The 16,731-nt window shown below is 58.4% G+C and overlaps 2 protein-coding genes across 2 annotated transcripts; both read right to left on the bottom strand.

Moving 5' to 3' along the window:
• Nucleotides 1-4,200: 4,200 nt before the first annotated feature.
• On the bottom strand, nucleotides 4,201-6,914 carry LOC128774577 (testis-specific Y-encoded protein 1-like). The gene is made up of 5 exons (XM_053893643.1): nucleotides 6,228-6,914; nucleotides 4,930-5,007; nucleotides 4,662-4,773; nucleotides 4,378-4,523; nucleotides 4,201-4,272 (listed from the first exon to the last, which is right to left on the bottom strand). Exons 1-5 carry the CDS (start codon nucleotides 6,912-6,914, stop codon nucleotides 4,201-4,203), a joined length of 1,095 nt encoding a protein of 364 aa, XP_053749618.1.
• A 6,955-nt stretch (nucleotides 6,915-13,869) lies between these two features.
• On the bottom strand, nucleotides 13,870-16,417 carry LOC128774567 (testis-specific Y-encoded protein 3-like; the record flags this gene model as incomplete). Its single annotated transcript, XM_053893633.1, has 6 exons — nucleotides 16,235-16,417; nucleotides 15,278-15,436; nucleotides 14,508-14,585; nucleotides 14,252-14,363; nucleotides 14,014-14,159; nucleotides 13,870-13,920 (listed from the first exon to the last, which is right to left on the bottom strand). Coding segments are annotated over exons 1-6 (729 nt in total), but the record flags the coding sequence as incomplete, so codon positions are not given.
• Between the last annotated feature and the right edge of the window lie 314 nt (nucleotides 16,418-16,731).

The following is a 16,731-nucleotide window of genomic DNA, read 5'->3' as shown; positions in this document are numbered from 1 at the left end:
CCTCTGACCTTTCACCTCTTCTTCCCTCTGCTCTCGTCCTAGTCGACTCCGTCCTCCAGCTGCTCCTGCTCCTCTGGCCCGTAATCCTCCTCTTCCTGGTGCTGGACATCATCCTCTTCCATTTGTCCTTCTCCTGCACCCAGTCATTCACTGCTCCTTCTCCTCCTCCTCTTCTTCTAACCCCACCCAATCCTCTTCCTCCAACTCCTCCTGCTCCTCCTCTCCCTCCACCTCTTCCTCCTCGGGCTCTTCCTCCTTCTGCTCCTACACTTCTACTCATGCTCTGGAACCCTGGCTCTATCTTTTCTCCCCACCCTCTTCCCTCTGCTCTCGTCCTCCTCAACATCCTCCCCCAGCTGCTCCTGCTCCTTTGGCTCGTGCTCCTCCTCATCCTGGACATCCTCCTCCTCCACTTGTTCCCTCTCCTGCACCCAATCATTCACCCTTCTCTTCCAGCTCTAACTCCTCCCAATCCTCTTCCTCCAACTCCTCCTCATCCTCCTACTCCTCCTCGTCCTCTTCCTCCTCCAATGCTTCCTCTGGACATCCTTCTATTCTCCAGGCACATCTTTGTCCCTTAAGACTACCACAATCTCCTCTAAGGACGGGAGCAATAGATCTCGCACTGCCCCCAAGTCATCCGCAATGAGCACCGGACCCTGCGGATGGGCTCTCACAGGCCTTTGTGTCCCTGCAAAAGGAGCCTGGCAACCTCCCAGGCCTCCCGGGGAGACTCGGTAGTGGGAACCTGGGAGCAGCGACGGGATCCCCGGTGCAGCGACACCCAAGGGATGGTCATATCGTGCTCTGTCTTTTCAACAACACCTACAGCAGTATCGGACCTAGAGGCCGGGACCCAACGGGCCTCCCACGCGACCCCTGACCAGCCAGCCTTGTGTCGGCAGCGCCATCCAGGAGGAAGCTCACCGACACGTATGCCAGGCCTGGGACCCCAAGGCGCTTCGATCACCCCCTAGGCGGATAAGGTCAGGCCTAGGTTACTGCATGGGACCTGATGCATCCGTACAGTCGTCCCCAGTTCCTTGTAGGACAGGTCGGACATCCTCCACTGGGCCATGGGGTCTCCATGCTGTCAGCTGGCAGCAGCCAACACATGACCAGCGGTACTGGGACACCGTCAAGCCTTTCCTCTCATGCTGGACGGTGGCCGTGTGTTTACCGAAAGCCCTGTATGGGGGCCACGGGCTGCGGGGAAGGCAGGTAGGTGGGTGGCCAGGCACAGACGAGACCACCCGCTGTGATCCCGCAGGGTCACTGGGACTTCACTTCCATCTGGCCCACACGCAAATTCTAGGGATGGGGCTTTGGGGGCAGTGCGGAAGCCTTGCAGCTTCAGCGTCAAGGAGCTGGGCACACACACCTGTGGGCACAGCCGGCAGCAGACTGGGACCAGTGTTCCTCCCTAGGCCCCTTTGACCGTCCACCACCTGAGAAGAATACTGGAGGGGCTGTACGGCTTTAGCCTCCCCAAAGCGCACACACAGTGGGCCATGTGCTGCCCACTGTGGTTTGGGGCAGGGCGGGGGGAGCCCGGTCAGAATCCTGACCACAATGTCCACAGCATCCTCTGTCGACATGCAACCGCTGAGACACTGAGAAAGGAACCCAGTTCCCCATTTACATGAGGCCAGGAGTCGACAAAGCCTGAGGCTAATCAGGGTCACCCGCACAGGGACTGAGAGGCGCATTCTGGCACCACTTACATGCAAGGGGAACACAGTTCTGGGACACACCTTGACATGTCCCCAGCCCAGCTGCAGCGACAGTGGTGATCTTGTGCTGCGGGGAGAGGTGTTGCTGGCAAGGAACTGTCCCCTCAGAGAGCAGCTGGCAGGCTGCTCACCTGCCCATCCACACATGGATCACGCACACCACCCTGCTATGGCACCCCTGGGGGACTCAAGTCACCTGAGGTCTAGGGTCCCAGCTCCTCCCTTTCCCTGGGCCTGGTGCACAGGAAGCAGAGAGGAGAGCCCCAAGGAAGAGCTGACTGGCGACAAAACATGGCTCGTCTGCCAAGAGCAGAGATTTTTGCTAGACGGCTCCCTCCAGGGAAATACCTACGCCCTCTGCACACCACGTAGCCTGACAGGTTGGGTTCCCTAGCTACCCTGTGCACAAAGCCTGGGCACACCATGTAGCCCCTACGTATTTGCTACTGTCGGCCCACCAGAGCCACTCACACACACACACACACACACACACACACACACACACACACACACTCACTCCCACATAGACACACACTAACACACACACAAGCACACTTACTCACTAGTGGTCCACTGGCCACTGGACACAGGCTGTCCTCCCCTCGGCCCCCCTCTTGACCTTGCACCAATCTCCCTTTTGCATCCTGACTTGAGCCCCCTGGCACAGCAACGATTGCACCCATCCCAGCGATTTCCATCAGGACTCAGGAGGGAAGGGACTGCACTCTTGTATTCTGGCACCTGACCGTCCCACATAAGCACCTCATTCACACAGACCGCTGTGTCTCTCCTTGTCTCTCCAGTGGCCTAACCACCCACTCCTGCACACACAGAGACACACGGCTACGCAATCGCACGAACATATGCACGCTCACACTGCCGGCACCACCACGGATCTCAGGCCCAGTTTGCCACAGACGCCCACACACACTCGCACGAACTCACGCTGGATCTCTGCCCTCGTGCGTACTCTCTCCATGAATTCCCACTCATAAGCCTCGCTGCTGCCCACAACCCACACCTGCCCCTCCCCCTCACACATCTCCCATCCTGAGCCACTGTCTGAGGACAGGGCTCGGGGTCAAAGGAGCCCCGGGTGTGGGAGGCAGCAGCAAGGTATACTGCCATCGACTATGAGAAGGCTGCCTGCTCCTGTGTTGTCCGGGGACATGTGGTCTTAGCTCTGATCCTGACTGGAGGCTTTGCTGACTGGATTCTATCTCACCAAGGACACAACACCCCTCTGGGAGCAAGGGTCCTGGATGAAACCCCCCCGAGTCCTGGCCACACTGTACCACGACCCAATGGACCAATTTGGTCCCACTGTGCAATCCCCTTCCCTGCCTTTCGGCTCTGGCCTATACAATAAATCTCCAAATAACAGGTCTGTCTCTTCCTCCTCCTCCTTCCAGGCTCTTCCTGCCCAAGAAGGCAGGCCTCTGTGCACATGGCAACACCGGCCCCACCCCAGTACTGCACCTCTCCTGCACACACAGAATCACCCGGGCAGCGGCTAGGACAGTCACACTCAGGTCCCGTTCTCGTCGAGCCTCCTTGCGTCCCCCATAAACACACACAAACACATACACAAAAACAGAAGGGTTTTTAGCTTCCTGTATGTGTCCACATAAACATCGTGGAAACTCTTCAAGGCTGCCACACGTTATCTCTTCCTCAATTCTCTCCGGGGCACGTAGAAGACAGGAGACTCATCCACCCATCTCTTCCAGCACTGGTGGCGTCCTCCATTGTTTCTGCATGGGCAAAGATAGAAGCTCTGCGCCATTCACGCCCACACAGATGCAGAGCCCCTGACGCATGTGGGCACACGCAGACACATTTGCGTACACGCGCACACACGCACCCCCACGCAACAGACACCAAGAATGATACGGGATATTTGCAGATACATCCCAGATGGTGTCACTCTTGTGCCTCGCCCTTTTGCGATCCCCCTTGCTTTCTCACCCAGGGATTCATTTCCAGCCCCCAATGGCCTTGGACCAGTTCTAAGAATGGCTGTCGGGTTGCGGGAGGACATGGCGTGGTGGGGCACATGGAAGGAAGTGCGAGATTCTCACCACAGTGGCGCCTGGGGACACGGCAGCTCCTGACCCAAAGACTGGCAGGCAAATCCAGACTGAAGGAGCAGGGGGAAGCCCGGGACAGGGCGGACATCCACGGGGAGCATTTGTGGTGAAGCACTGCTCCTCCCCAGTTGCTCTCCAAAGCCCCAGCCCACAGCACAACTGCATTTGGTTTGCAGGCTTCGACCCTCTGTGTGTTTGCAGCTGAGTCTCTGCAGGTCCCCTGTCATCCTCCCACCCTCTCCCCATGCTACCTGTGTCCCTGTGTCGGCGGACCTTCCATTTCCAAGCCAATGTGTGGCCCACGTTCCCTTGCCCATACAACACGCAGGTCAACACACCGCATACTGGGGTTCTCACCGACACGTGAGCACGTCAGATCACTGTCTGCTGGTCCCTTCCTCCCTCAGGTAGTACTGCAGGGGATTGGGCCACAGGTCCTCGATGATGATCTGGAAGAGGACACAGGCCGGCGCCACATTGGGCATAGCCCACTCTCCTCTCTGGCCGGGGGCCACCCACATCCCCACTGCTGACGAAGGCCTCAGGGGCCCCACCTCGGCAATCCTGTTGGCCCCTGGGCAGCTGTGCTCACACAGCCAGTTGAACAAGTTAAGGCTGGTGGGGTCATGCCTGCGACTGGGAGCTCCACGTTCATAATCCCAGAACCACTGGACTGGAGTGGAACGCGATGTCCCGTAGCCTGCAGGAAGAGAGGATTTGAGGAGCAAGCTGATGGCCTCCTCCCCACCCACCTGCCCCTCCCCCTCCCCCTCCCTCCTGCCCCTGATTCATGCTCCTCATCCCCCTGCCCCGCACCATCATGGGACCCACACCCTACCAGCAAAGCTCAGCTGATACTCCTTAATGATCACTGGGTTCCGGAAGTACGGGTTGTCCCCAAAGAAAAACATCACTCTGCAGCGGTACTTGGGATGGCCCACTTCTTCCACCTGCCGTGAGCAATGGGACAGGAGGGGGCAAGTGTCCTCCCTCGGGGTCCTGAGCTACTTGCCTGGCTGTGAGGGTGAGCACCTTTGCCCCACCCTCTCCTGCCCAAATCCCACACCCGACGGGATGGCCCCCAGCCACAGCCTCCCCGGTCTCACCTCCAAGTCGACCACGTAGCTGAGCACGTCTTTGTCCTGGGCACCGATCATGGCCGACAACTGGGGGTGATTCAGAATCTGTGCTGTGTCAAGGAGCTGTGCCTTCAGATGCTGTGGAAACAGACACAGCCCCCCTCCAACCCTCCCAGGCTAAGAGCAAGGGACTAGATCACGGCATGTGCAGAAAGACCAGGAAACACTAGTCCCCACACTCCTCAGCCTCTGCAGATGCATCAGACCCCATCGACACTGGGCAGTCCGTTGGCTTCCTGTACCTCCCACGCTGTCTGCACACAGCAGGGAGAGACTCCACTGCCTGCACGCCTCACAGTTCCTTCCTATATCTGACCTGTGTGGGCTGCCAGCAGCCCATCATAGCTTGTGATGTCGGCATGTGCTCTGACCCCTCCTCACGGCTGGGTTTCTTGGCATATTCCCGTGAAGACCTATGTTGTCACCAGCCTCCTGAGTCCAGATGGAATAACATGGCTTACAGGAACCCGACTGCACACTTACGCTGCAAGCAGAGGGTGTGGGAGGGAGAAAGAGATCGAGAAGCACGGACGAGGAGGGCCGAGGAGGGAAAAGGATTAGACACAGTGACACAGCCAGTCCGGAGAGAAAGACATGGGTGGGACCGAGCCGGAGCCTGAGGACAGAGAGGGAAGCAGGGGTGGAGATACCAGGAGAGAATCCTCTGTGTGTGTGTGTGTGTGTGTGTGTGTGTGTGTGTGTGTGTGTGTGTCAGGGTCTGAGGAGGCAGCTTGTACCCCATTCGGAGTGGGTCTCAGTCGTCCTACTGTCTGGCAAAGGGGCGTGGCGTGGTTCCACTAAAGGTCATGAGTGTGTGTCTGAAATGCTCTCTTTTGAAGGAACTGCTAGGAAACGTGCACAGCCTGTGAATGTGAAGGTGGGTGTGCGGCCTGCGTAACTCTCCCATTTTGCAGCGAAATGTTTCCTTGCCTTATCTGCTCTGAGTGAAGGCTGCTTTGTGCTACCCTAGCTCTGGTAGCATGGGGACACATGGCTCGTGTCTGCAAGTAATATTTGAGACCAGCCTGCAGGCCAACGTTGGCGGAGACCTAGAGGAAACAGACCCAGTCACCAAGTCCCCCCATCCCCAACAACCGCCCCTGTCCAAGGCCTTACACTGGATCCCAGACCACACCAACCCAGGGCCAGGGACCATTCCCCAGCTCTCCTCTCTGGGGGCCATCGCCCTGAGGCACCCTGCTCTCAGTGCCCAGCCCTCCTGCACAACAGCCCCCGCCATCACCCACCAGCACAAGGAAGGATACCGCCTGGGCCCAGAAGCCAGGGATGTGCTTGATGATGGCCCTTCTGTGATCCAGGTAAGAAATCTGCCTCCGAAGAATCCTGCGCTTCAGCCGCCATAAGGCCCTGGAATCCTGGGCATTCCCAGCGCTGATCTCCAGCTGAAGACGCTCCAGTGCTGCCAGCGGGTCCTGGGCTGAGGCAGGACGCAGCGCTGGCTCTTGCTGCTGCAGCGGCTGTGAGAGCTGGGGCCCCTCCTCCGCCTCTGCATCTGCCTCGCGCTTCTCCTCTTGCTCCTGAAACTCCTCCTGCTGCTGTCTCTCAACTTCCACCTCCTCCTCCTCCTCGTGCATGTCCTCTGCTTCTGGCTTGGCTTCCTCAGAATTCTCCTCTCCAGCCACCTCATCCTTGGTCGCCTCGCCGTCCTCTTCCTCCTCCCCGATCACCACCTCAGCCGCCACCATTCCGTCATCCAATATCAGCACCAATTCCTCCGCTGGGCTTGCCACCTGTATCTCACACCCGGCCTGGGTTTCCTGCACAGGATGGGCGCTTGCCGCCCCTGAACCTGGGGACTGCGGCCAGCCCACGCCCTCCAGCGCCCCTGCATTCCCGCGGGGCCGGGACTCTCCACCTTTCGCATCCGGGACGATCAGGGCCCAGGGTCGGCGGGAATCTCCGCTTTGTCCGGACCGCGACACGCTGGCCATGACGCTCGGCCCCGGCCCCAGTGTAGCTAGGGCAGCCTCAGGACAAGGACAGGAAACGGCAGCAGGTGGGGGGAGCCTTGGCCGCAAGACCATTAGCTCCCTGAAGCCTCCCGCCGCAGCCCGCCAAAGTTGAGCGCAGGCGCACAGGCTCTGGGATTTGAGGACTCCGCATTGGCTGTGGCTGCTGTGGAGGAGGGGCCGAGACAGAGGCAGTGAAGAGTGTGCGCATGCGGCCTGGGGGCGAAGTGGTTCCAGGGCAGGTCAGGCCAGCTGGCCAGGTTCGGGGAGCAATCAGTTGCAAGACAGCAAGACAGGGTGCTGGCCGCCAGCAAGCGCGCGCCAATGGCCGGTCCAGGCTCTGGAGCGAGTGCCAAGGTGCCAGCGTGGCCCCCGTTTGCCGCATGTCCTCTTCAGCGCTGTCACCTTCCAGCCTTCACTTGCGAGGTCCCCGGTATCGCGCAGTCTGTGGTCGCTTGTACACCCTTTCCCCAGAGGCCTCACTACGGGCACCAGAGCATTCAGCACAGGATCGTCCACGCCGTGAGCCACTCCCTGCTCCGTGCCTTGCCCCTTCTTCATGAAGCTGGGGCAAAGCCTGGAGAAGTCCTTAGTGTCACGCCTACCGGGGCCACATGGCCGTCCGCACGGTATCTCCTCCTTGGCCGTCAGGCTGAGGGCGGCGGTAAGGTGGGTGCCCACCCAGAACCAGTGACACCCACCCTAGACCCACCCCACCGCCATGTCCTTGCAAGAACACAGCTCAGTAGACCTCACTGCACTGCAATGCAGAGCAAAGAACAACCCCCAGAGCACCATCTGCCACTGGTGCCCTACTGATCTCCGTACAGAGCGCCAGGGAGATGGGGTAGTAGGATTTAGCAGCTTGCTCCGGTCCTGAAATCTAACCTTCCACTAAAAGGAGGACGACTTCAACCACGCAGGGCACGTAGGGGCCCTTCACCGAGAATTGCAGACTTGTCTGTGTCTGTCTCTGAGAAAGCCCCGTGCCTGCTTTCACTAGTACACACGAAAGCAGACGAGTTCCCTTCCCATTTCCCAGGCACCAACAAGAATTCTGAAGAAGCATGCACCCAGACACAGAAGGTCCACTGAGAGAGACAGTGAAAAAGAGACACACAGAGAGACAGAGCTATAGAGGGAGAGAGAGAGACACGTGCTAGCAGAGCAGATGAAGGAAGGACGAGTGGAGGGGAAGACCAGCCTGGAGAGGGAGAGTCCGGGGAGATTGGCGGGAGAGACAGGGAGGAGGAGCAAGACAAGAAGAGACAGAGGGGCACCTATTACAAGGAAGACAGGCGGAGACAGGGGGAGGCATTAGTGATGGAGAGGAGGGAGACGAAGACAAAGAGAGCTGGAAGGAAAGTGGGAGGGAGGGACAGGAAGAAGACAAGGGAGGGGGAGGCAAGGAGAGGGTAGGAGGAAGGAGAGCAGGGGCAGCCGAGGCGGAGACAGGTGGGCTGACTCTGAAGACAGGGCAACTGCAGTGTGCACTCTCTTTCACCTGGTGAAATTCACCTGTGCAATTTGCACAGAGACGAATGCTCTACAGTGGTCAGCCCTCAGCACAAAAGGCACCGCTCCCACCTGGACCTTAAGGGCAGTCTGAAACGATCGCTGAACTAGGAGGAAGCTGCAGTGAGGTCATTCGGGGTGAGGAAGAGGGCACCGCAGGGAAGAAAACAAGGACCCGTTCCCCACAGGGCTGCTGGAAGTCCTGTACTTACCAGCAGGAGACAGCAAACGGGACTGCCGGAAAGACACAGCAGAGATTTAGGCACAGCACATGCGGGAAGAAATCACGTCCCAAAGCTCGGCAAATTCAAGCAAAAGCAGAGGCTGCACATCCATGAATGTCAATGCTTTCCGAGTGGAACCAACGAAGTTCTCACAGATGCCCAGGAAATGTGCTCAACTCTGAGGCCCCCTCGCCTCTGGCAAGCTTCTCATCCAAAGCGACTCATCACAGAGAAAGGGTGGACCGTGAGCAAAAGAGCCAAGGTCTCCTTCGGATCCCCGGACGCAGACAGGTGATCCGCCCAGTAATTTCAAGCCAACGTATGGTGATAAAGGTTACCTTCCACCACAGTGATGGAGGAAACTCGCACCCGAGGGGAGGACAATGAGTGAGAACCGCATCCCAGGCTGTAAGCTAAGGACAGACCATCAAGCTGTATTGGAAGGTCACGAGACCGTGACTCAAATGTCTGTACAGACACAGAGCGTCTGCAGAAGCACGAGGGCTGGATAGTTGTAAGCAGGTAGCAGGATTTCTAAGTCTGGGCTGCCTGTATGATACGAAAGGCTAACACGTGCAAGCAGAGCTATGCCCATCTGATGCGGATCAGCCTCCTGAGGCGGTACTTTGTACCCTGTGGAGGACCTGGGAGACGCATGCAGGCGGGCTCCTTGTGCACCTCTGCCACCAGGCACACGTGTGGGAAACGTAGGGCCAAAGGGTTTGCCGCCGGGCTTAGTGTGGCTCACCCTTCTGCGGGTGCATTGAGCATCAGTGCAGAAAGCACTGGGCTCACTGAAAGAAGCCAGCCCCTGACAGAAGCACAGTGGTGGTGAGCCCTGCCTGATGGATTCCTGAGGAGACTAAAGGAGTTAAAGGCATGCAGTCCACCAGAGAGTACAGTGGTGCTAATCAGGGGAGGGTGCGATGAGGAGGTGTCGGGGCTCGGGTGTGAAGATGCAGTCATGCCATGTGCATGAGTTCTGGAGATCTAACTTGCACAGGGCAGCCGTAAGCAATGCTTCACCGCCTCGTCAGATTTCTCAGAGGCAAGTGCTCTCACCACACACAAAGAGGGGTCGCTGAGAAATGTCCCGGTGAAGGTGGCTGGACGGAGCGCTTGCACGTGAAGGATACGGGCACATCCGTCACTGCCCGTTGTGTCCCTCAGGCACGCACTAGTCCTGGTGGACTAAGCTGAGCTCAGAACCCAGCAGTCAAAGGTGTCAGCCTCGTTCCTGCAAACATGGATCAGACTCCCAGGTAGGACGTAATGGACAAATTAGGGACCAGAACACACAGGAGGCACACGGAAACGAGACACACACTGGCAGGGGGAAGTCTCTCCCAGCCAGGAACATGCCACGTGGCAAAAGAGTAAGTGGGAAAACGTTGCCGGTCCGCTTTTCACAATTTACGCATGCATCTGCAATGTGCCGGCCAGTGACGTTTGAGCCCCTCGGGCGCAAAGGGTTTGAAAACAGAAGGACAGAAAATAGAGGTGTGACGGAATGCTCACAGCAAGCCAGCTGCATTTGGGGACATTAACTGGCTGGCAGTGAGTGCATGGCCAATCCTCTGACGAAGGTCCTACAGGCACGGAAGGATTTCTGGCTCCTGGAACATAGAACAGAACACGCAGAAGCCCCTCCACCTGACAGCAGGACAGCAACTGGATCTGTCAGTGGAAGAAAGGGGTTGAATGCAGAGGGAAGCACACTCAAGCGCAGAAGCATACACCAAAGACAAGACAGGCCACCAGAGCCACAGCTGACCCAACACACAGGTGTGCAGAGACGAAGGCGGTTACACGGGTACAGCTGTGCCCACTTAGGCCAGGCAAGGAGGCATCACCAGAGAGGTGTCGGCACAGGCAAAGCCAGGAAAAGACACAAACACGCCAGGGCTCACTCAGGGAGACAGAGGAGCACAGGCAATGCGAGACATTTCCTGTGAACAGAGAACAACGTGACGATCCCGACAGGCCAATGAGACACGTGTGGTTCAGAGACATGGAAGTCAGAAGGCTCCTGAATTGCTGAGGGTGTCCTCTCTCGAGGGACAGCACTCTGGAGCCCACACACGCTGATGTTGGGGTGGAAGAGGCCGCTGGGCAGCAGATACAGTTGTGCAGGGGGTTTAGCAGCTCCTGGACCCTAGGGCTCCCCGGGGAGAGCTGCGGATACGGGAGGACACCCGGGGATGCCGGGTGTGCAGCATGAGGGCTGTAATCCCTCGGACACAGAGCACAGAGGCCTCTGCCCACGGACCTCAAGTGTCCACACTCGAGGGTTTGGCTCTGGGTGCCGTGAGTGCATTCCACACCCACACCTTGTCCGTACCTTGTCTTTGGGACAGGCCGGGCGGAAACGTCACCCTGGCCCCTAAGGAGGTATTGGCTGGAGATATTAACATGTGGGGGACCCTGTGTTCACCTGTCCCCTAAAGTGTTCCTGCTCGGCAAGACCTATCAAGTAACGGCCTGCTTGTGCAGGAAGATGCCCCAAAGGGCCCAGCCTCATGACCACTGAGGCCGTATTCCCACTGCACAATCACTGGCCATACTTTCTTTGGATGTTCACACCCAAAGACTCGGGTCAGCACTGGGAGCTTTTCCAGGGTACCCTGACATTTACCCATCAAGCAGCTGAGAAGACGTGCCTCTCCAGCCAGTGTGCAGACAGCAGCGAGAGAAAGGCCTGCCTTCCCTTCTAGAGAGTGCGACAGCCTCTGCCCTGGAAGAGGTAAGGCTTGGTCGCACAGATCCTCAACTCCACAGCGTGCTGACACCCCGCTGACCGTGTTGTCTGCATATGATAGGGGCAAGAGGCCTCCATGCATTGGGACTGCCCACGCCTTCTCTGGAATAGAGCCACTGCAGAGAAGGCTCTTGTACTGCAGAGCTGTGCAGTGGGGATCCTGGGGAGCTTGGGCAGCTTGGGAGACAGGAATATTAGTGTCGGGAGGTCAGTGTCAGGCACGCTGTGCTGGGGGCCGTGTTACATGGGGATACAGAAGAGCCTGCGATGGACAAGGCTGAACTCTGTCGACTGCACTGCTCGCACGGTGGAGCTTTTGCCCCATCCCTAGCACAGACATCTCTGGCAAGCAGCCATCTGCTGTGTAAGGAGTATCCCAGCACTCACGTCTTCGCAGGTGAGGCTCGTCCCAGTCCTTTCTAAGCTCCAGGCCTGCCGGGGACCTCTGCACAGAATGCTAAGGCCTCACAAGTCCATCGTTCCCTATGTGGCTGAGGCAGCCTTTGTCCTGGCACTCAGGCAAAGGAACACAGGCTGCCTGGGACGAGGCGACCTCCCTGAGCGCCTGCTGGTGTTTGCACTTGGGAGTCTTCTCACAAGTCTCACATGGCGTGTTGGACACACGGCTTAAGCCTGTGGACACAGAGGAAGAGCATCACCCGACTCATCACGGCTGATGATGAGAGGGCAGAGGGCACACGGGAGAGGTTGGCGTGTTCGTGCCCTTGAAGAGCCCCACCTCCCCGCGACCCTCCCCTCTGTTGGCTTGCAATCCGGGCCACCCATTCGTAACCAGAGGTCTTTTCAGAAACAGCAAAGTTCACACAAGGGCATCAGCACTAGGACTCCTTCAGGAGTCTTGTGTGTGTGTGTGTGTGTGTGTGTGTGTGTGTGTGTGTGTGTGTGAGAATAAGTGAAGCGGTGTTTGGGAGGCTCAGCTTCAGGAAGTGGAACCAGAAAAGTTCGCTGTGATTTTGGAGTTGCGTGAGACTGTAGTGGGCTGTTTTCTCTGCAGTGTGTATGTTGTCCCTGTCAACTCTGCCTGAAGCAGAACTTCATCGGTCTTACCCACCCACTCTGCCTCTGGTCCCTCGGTTCCTTCCCCTGGACGCCAATCTTACAACCTGCTCACAATCCCTCAAATATGTGTGGCTGGTCCTGAGATCCTGACCTTGTCCACAAGACAGTCTGCATTGGTAGACGTCTGAAAACCAGAGGGTAATCAACCCTGGGAATTCCTCCCTGTGTGGCGGTTCAGTCAACATGACTGAGGGTGTCCCCATGCGGGATTCTGGGGGCACCATCATGGACATGCCCAATCCCTGAATATTGGACATCCCTGGCCTGTGCTGGCCTCTCCGTTTCCTTGAATTTCCTCATTTTCACAGGAAAGCTATGAACCTGGGCACTGGCCTTTCTCTCAGGTTTGTGCCCTGGCCTCCCTCACTCAAGTCCCCATTGCTTCAATCTTACTGACCTCACATGCAATCCCAATGTGTGACCCATCCCTACGGACAATGTCCTACGTCCCGCCCTTCCTTGGAACTCCAATGTGCAGGCACAGAACACTTACACCTCTGGACAGCCGCATGTATACATGGACACGCCCCAGAGCGAACCTGAGAGGAAGACACACACAAACACTTCATGCTGTTTATCTCCCATTCTATATTTCTTCAAATGTATTGGACCCCCGCCCTGCGCCACGTGTCACCACCACCCTTGTCCTTATTTCATGGCCAGGAGAATCTTGTGGACCATCGGTGAGCATCGGAAGGGTTTCCACTGGGGTCGATGAAGTGCGACGCTCCTTCATACTCTTCTCAAGATCGTGCATATCCCTGGGATATATGGGTACACACAGACAGACAGACAGACAGACACACACACATACACACACACACACACACACACACACACACACACACACACACGCACACACACACACACACACACACACAGGACAGGTGAGAGTCTTATCTTGGCCCTGAGTAAGGTTGCTTGAATGTTTCCAAACGGAAAGTAGGATGGGAGGGTGTGATAAGCTGTGCCAAAGCTGACAAGGGGATCCAGAAGCCAGACAACATGTGGGATGGTGGTAGGAGGCCTGAGGGTGGGGTTCATGGTCCGGGAATGACAGTTGTCACCGTGCTATGTGATGAGCCAGCTTTGGTTGTCCCGCTTTGCTCATTCTTTTTGTCTAGCCCCCTTCCCACCTTCAGGCTCCCCAAAGGGGCAAAGCCTCTTTGACACGTTACTTCTTAAGACTCCCTGTCTCAGGCTGATGCCCTTTTGACCTGGGGTCACCTCCTGTGCCGCTGTGAGTCTCGGTGCCTCCATGCAGAAGAGAATTGTGCCCTGGACCCCATGACACACATTTCCGTGCCCACACCCTTGGCTGCTCACCTCTTTCCCTCTCAGTTCTCTCTCCTGGGGCCTCCTTCATCTTGAAATACGGCAGGGGGTTGGGCCAAAGATCCTCTATGATTATCTGGTAGGGGAGACAGGCCAGGCCTCAGGTAGCTATCCCACGCAGTGGGGGAACCCATGAAAATCACCTCCCTTCCTTGTTACAGGGCCCCACCTCAGCAATCCTGCTAGAGCCGGCAAAGCTGTGGTCAGAGAACCAGTTGAAGAAGTTGAGGCTGCTGTTGTCATGCCTGCGTCTGTAGGCCTCCTGTCTGTACCTTGGGTACCACTGGATGGGACTGGAATGAGACGCCCTATACCCTGCAGGAAGACGAGTATGTGAGAAGGCGCCAGAGAACTAATCACATTCAACCCTGCACCCACTGCCGCCCATGCAGTCAGTGGACACTTACCATCAAGGCCTAGGACATACTCCTTCGTAACGACTTCATTCTGGAAGTAGGAGTTCTTGCCAAAAAACAGCAGGATCTTCCGGCATTCCCTGGGAAACTTGTGTTCCTCCACCTGCCGTGGTACAGTGGGGCAGAAATGTGAAATCTTGTTCCAGGAGACCCGCCCTCCCCTGAGGAAGGAACACATCACTTCTCCCCACCACCTCCCCTCCCCACACAGCCAGCCACCCACACCACCTCCCACTCCCAGGCCGACCTTCAAATTGGTCATGTGGCGAAGCATGCTTTCATCGGGCTTACTAATCAGGGCTGACATCTGAGGGTGGTTCACAAACTGCCGCAGGTCAAAGAGCCTTCAGGTGCTGGGCGTGAGAGAGCTCGAACCAGAGAACCAGTGTGGACAGCATCCAGGCGTCCTCCCCCCGGGACTGGCGTCCTCCCCCAGGCTCTCAAGCCCTCCCCACAGGCTGCGTCCAGGCCCACGGGGTCTCAGGATCGCGCAGGGCTCTGCTAGACACGCACAGGAGGCTGTGCATGCCCAGACGCCCGCAACCACGCCTAGCTTTGTGTGCTCGTGAGGACACTGAGGACGCTTACTTCCACACAGCCAGACAGCACACATCCGGTCTCGCGCCGACCAGTGGGCATTCACATCGCCTTCCCCGCAGCAAGATGCTTAGCGGGACCCAGAAACGTGCCCCCACGCGGCTTTGTGTGGGAAGAAGCCCTCGGTCATTTCCCCGACCTGGCCTGGACCTCCACCGCCACTCCCCACTCTCCCAGCGCTGTTTCCGTGCCAGGTGCGACGTAAAGCACACATGCCTCCCCCACCCCGGCACTGCCCTCCTCCCACACTCATTGCAGAGCCAGGACCACCGGATGGGATCACGTTTGCACGTTCCCGGCCACTGGAGCGTGGCTTAGCTCCAGTCCCTGTCCTGGGTTCCTCTAAATGGCACCTCCCTTTCCTTCCTCTTGCGCAAGCCCAGCCCCCTGTGGACCCTCCACCAGCAGCAGGAAGGATACAGCCTTGGCCCAGAAACCACGGATGCCCTGGATAAGGGCACCTCTCTGCTGCAGATGTCGCTGCCGCCTCTGCCACATCCTGAGTTTGAGTCGAGCGTGCTCCCGGCTGGCTTGTTTATTCACCGGCTGTAGCTCTATCTGAAGGGCCTCCAGAGCCTCCAGAGCCTCCAGTGGGGAAGGGCAAGGACGGAGGCCTGACTCTACCTGCTCCTTCTTAGCCTGCTTCACCTGCAGCTCCTGGGCTTCTTCCACCCATCGGCCTTCCTGCTCACTCGGCTTCTGTTCCTCCTCCACCCGCTCCTCCTTGTCCTCCTTGCCCTCCACCTCCTCCTCGCCCTGCTGCTGCTCCTCCAGCGCTTCCTTCTCCTGCTCCTCTTCCTCCTCGGTTTGCAATTCTGCTCTCCCTTTAATGGCTCGCACGCCTTCCCTTCCTCCTCCTGCTCCTCCTCCTGGTCCCCTTCCCCTGCCACTGCCGCCGCCAATGCCTCCACCGCCACCGCCGCGGCCGGCGCCGTGGCCGCCGCCGCGCCCGCTTCTATACCCTGCTGCTCCTGCTCCTCCCCTTTCATTTCCGCCAACTCCTCCTCCTTCCGCTCTTCCTCCTTCTGCTTGGGCTTCTGCTGCTCCTCCTCCTTCTAATCTTTTACTCCTGCTGCCTCTCCCCCTCTTCCTCCTCCTCCTCCTCCTCCTTCTGCTCTTCTGGTCCTGCTGCTCCCCCTCGCCCTTCAGGTCCTCCTCCTCGTGAACTTGGACCTTCTCCTTCCCCGGCTCCTGCTCCTCGTCCTCCTCCCCCTTCTTCCTCTGCTCATGCCCCTCTTCCCCAGGCGCGTCCTCTTCCGCGGCCGCCACCTCAACCTCCTCCTCCGCCAGGCCCCACAGCGCCTCCACCGCCACTATGTCATGCACCAGCGGCACCGATATCTCGCTGGGGCCGCCCACCTGCCTCTCGGGTCGGGCCTGGCCTTCCTGCACAGGCTGTTCGCTTGTGGCCTGCGAGCCTTCGGCCTGCGGCACCTCCGGCCCTGCCGGAGACCCAGTGTCCCCACGGGCCCTCGTCTCTCGACCGCCCCGTTCCCGGTCGAAGGCGGCATGGGGGCTCCGGGCATCCCCAGTGTTTCGGAAACACGAGTCGCGCAACATGCGGCCCCGGCCCGAGACACCAACTGTGGCTCCTACCGACGACGAAGCGGGAGGTGAAAGCACGGCCCCCCTCCCCAGACCCAGTGAGTGGAGCCCTGAGGGCAATGGCTGGCAACTCGCTCCCCCTTCCTCCCAGAGCCCAAAGGTCGAGGGGGCGCATGCGCATGCGCATGGTGCTGTACCCAGGATGCCTCGGCGGTGGCTATCGCTATGCCGATGCTGCCTCGGAGGCCTTTGTGGTGAGAGGTGTGCGCCTGCGGCTTTGAGGCTGAGGGAGCTCCAAGCCACGCCCAGGCCGCTTCACTGCCTTCAGG

This window comes from Panthera pardus, unplaced genomic scaffold (assembly GCF_024362965.1).
Source record: "Panthera pardus isolate Hobbes unplaced genomic scaffold, ASM2436296v1 HiC_scaffold_333, whole genome shotgun sequence".
NCBI lineage: Eukaryota > Metazoa > Chordata > Mammalia > Carnivora > Felidae > Panthera > Panthera pardus.
Note: the sequence above shows the minus strand (reverse complement) of the source record. Positions and strands in the feature narration are given on the sequence as shown.

Excerpts from the sequence above, each read along its gene's own strand:
- LOC128774577 (XM_053893643.1), bottom strand. The coding sequence starts at position 6,914 with ATGGCCAGCGTGTCGCGGTCCGGACAAAGCGGAGATTCCCGCCGACCC. Across the intron at positions 4,524-4,661 it reads GTATCAGCTGAGCTTTGCTG|GCTACGGGACATCGCGTTCC; the intron begins GTAGGGTGTGGG and ends CTCTTCCTGCAG. Across the intron at positions 4,273-4,377 it reads GGGCCAACAGGATTGCCGAG|ATCATCATCGAGGACCTGTG; the intron begins GTGGGGCCCCTG and ends GTCCTCTTCCAG.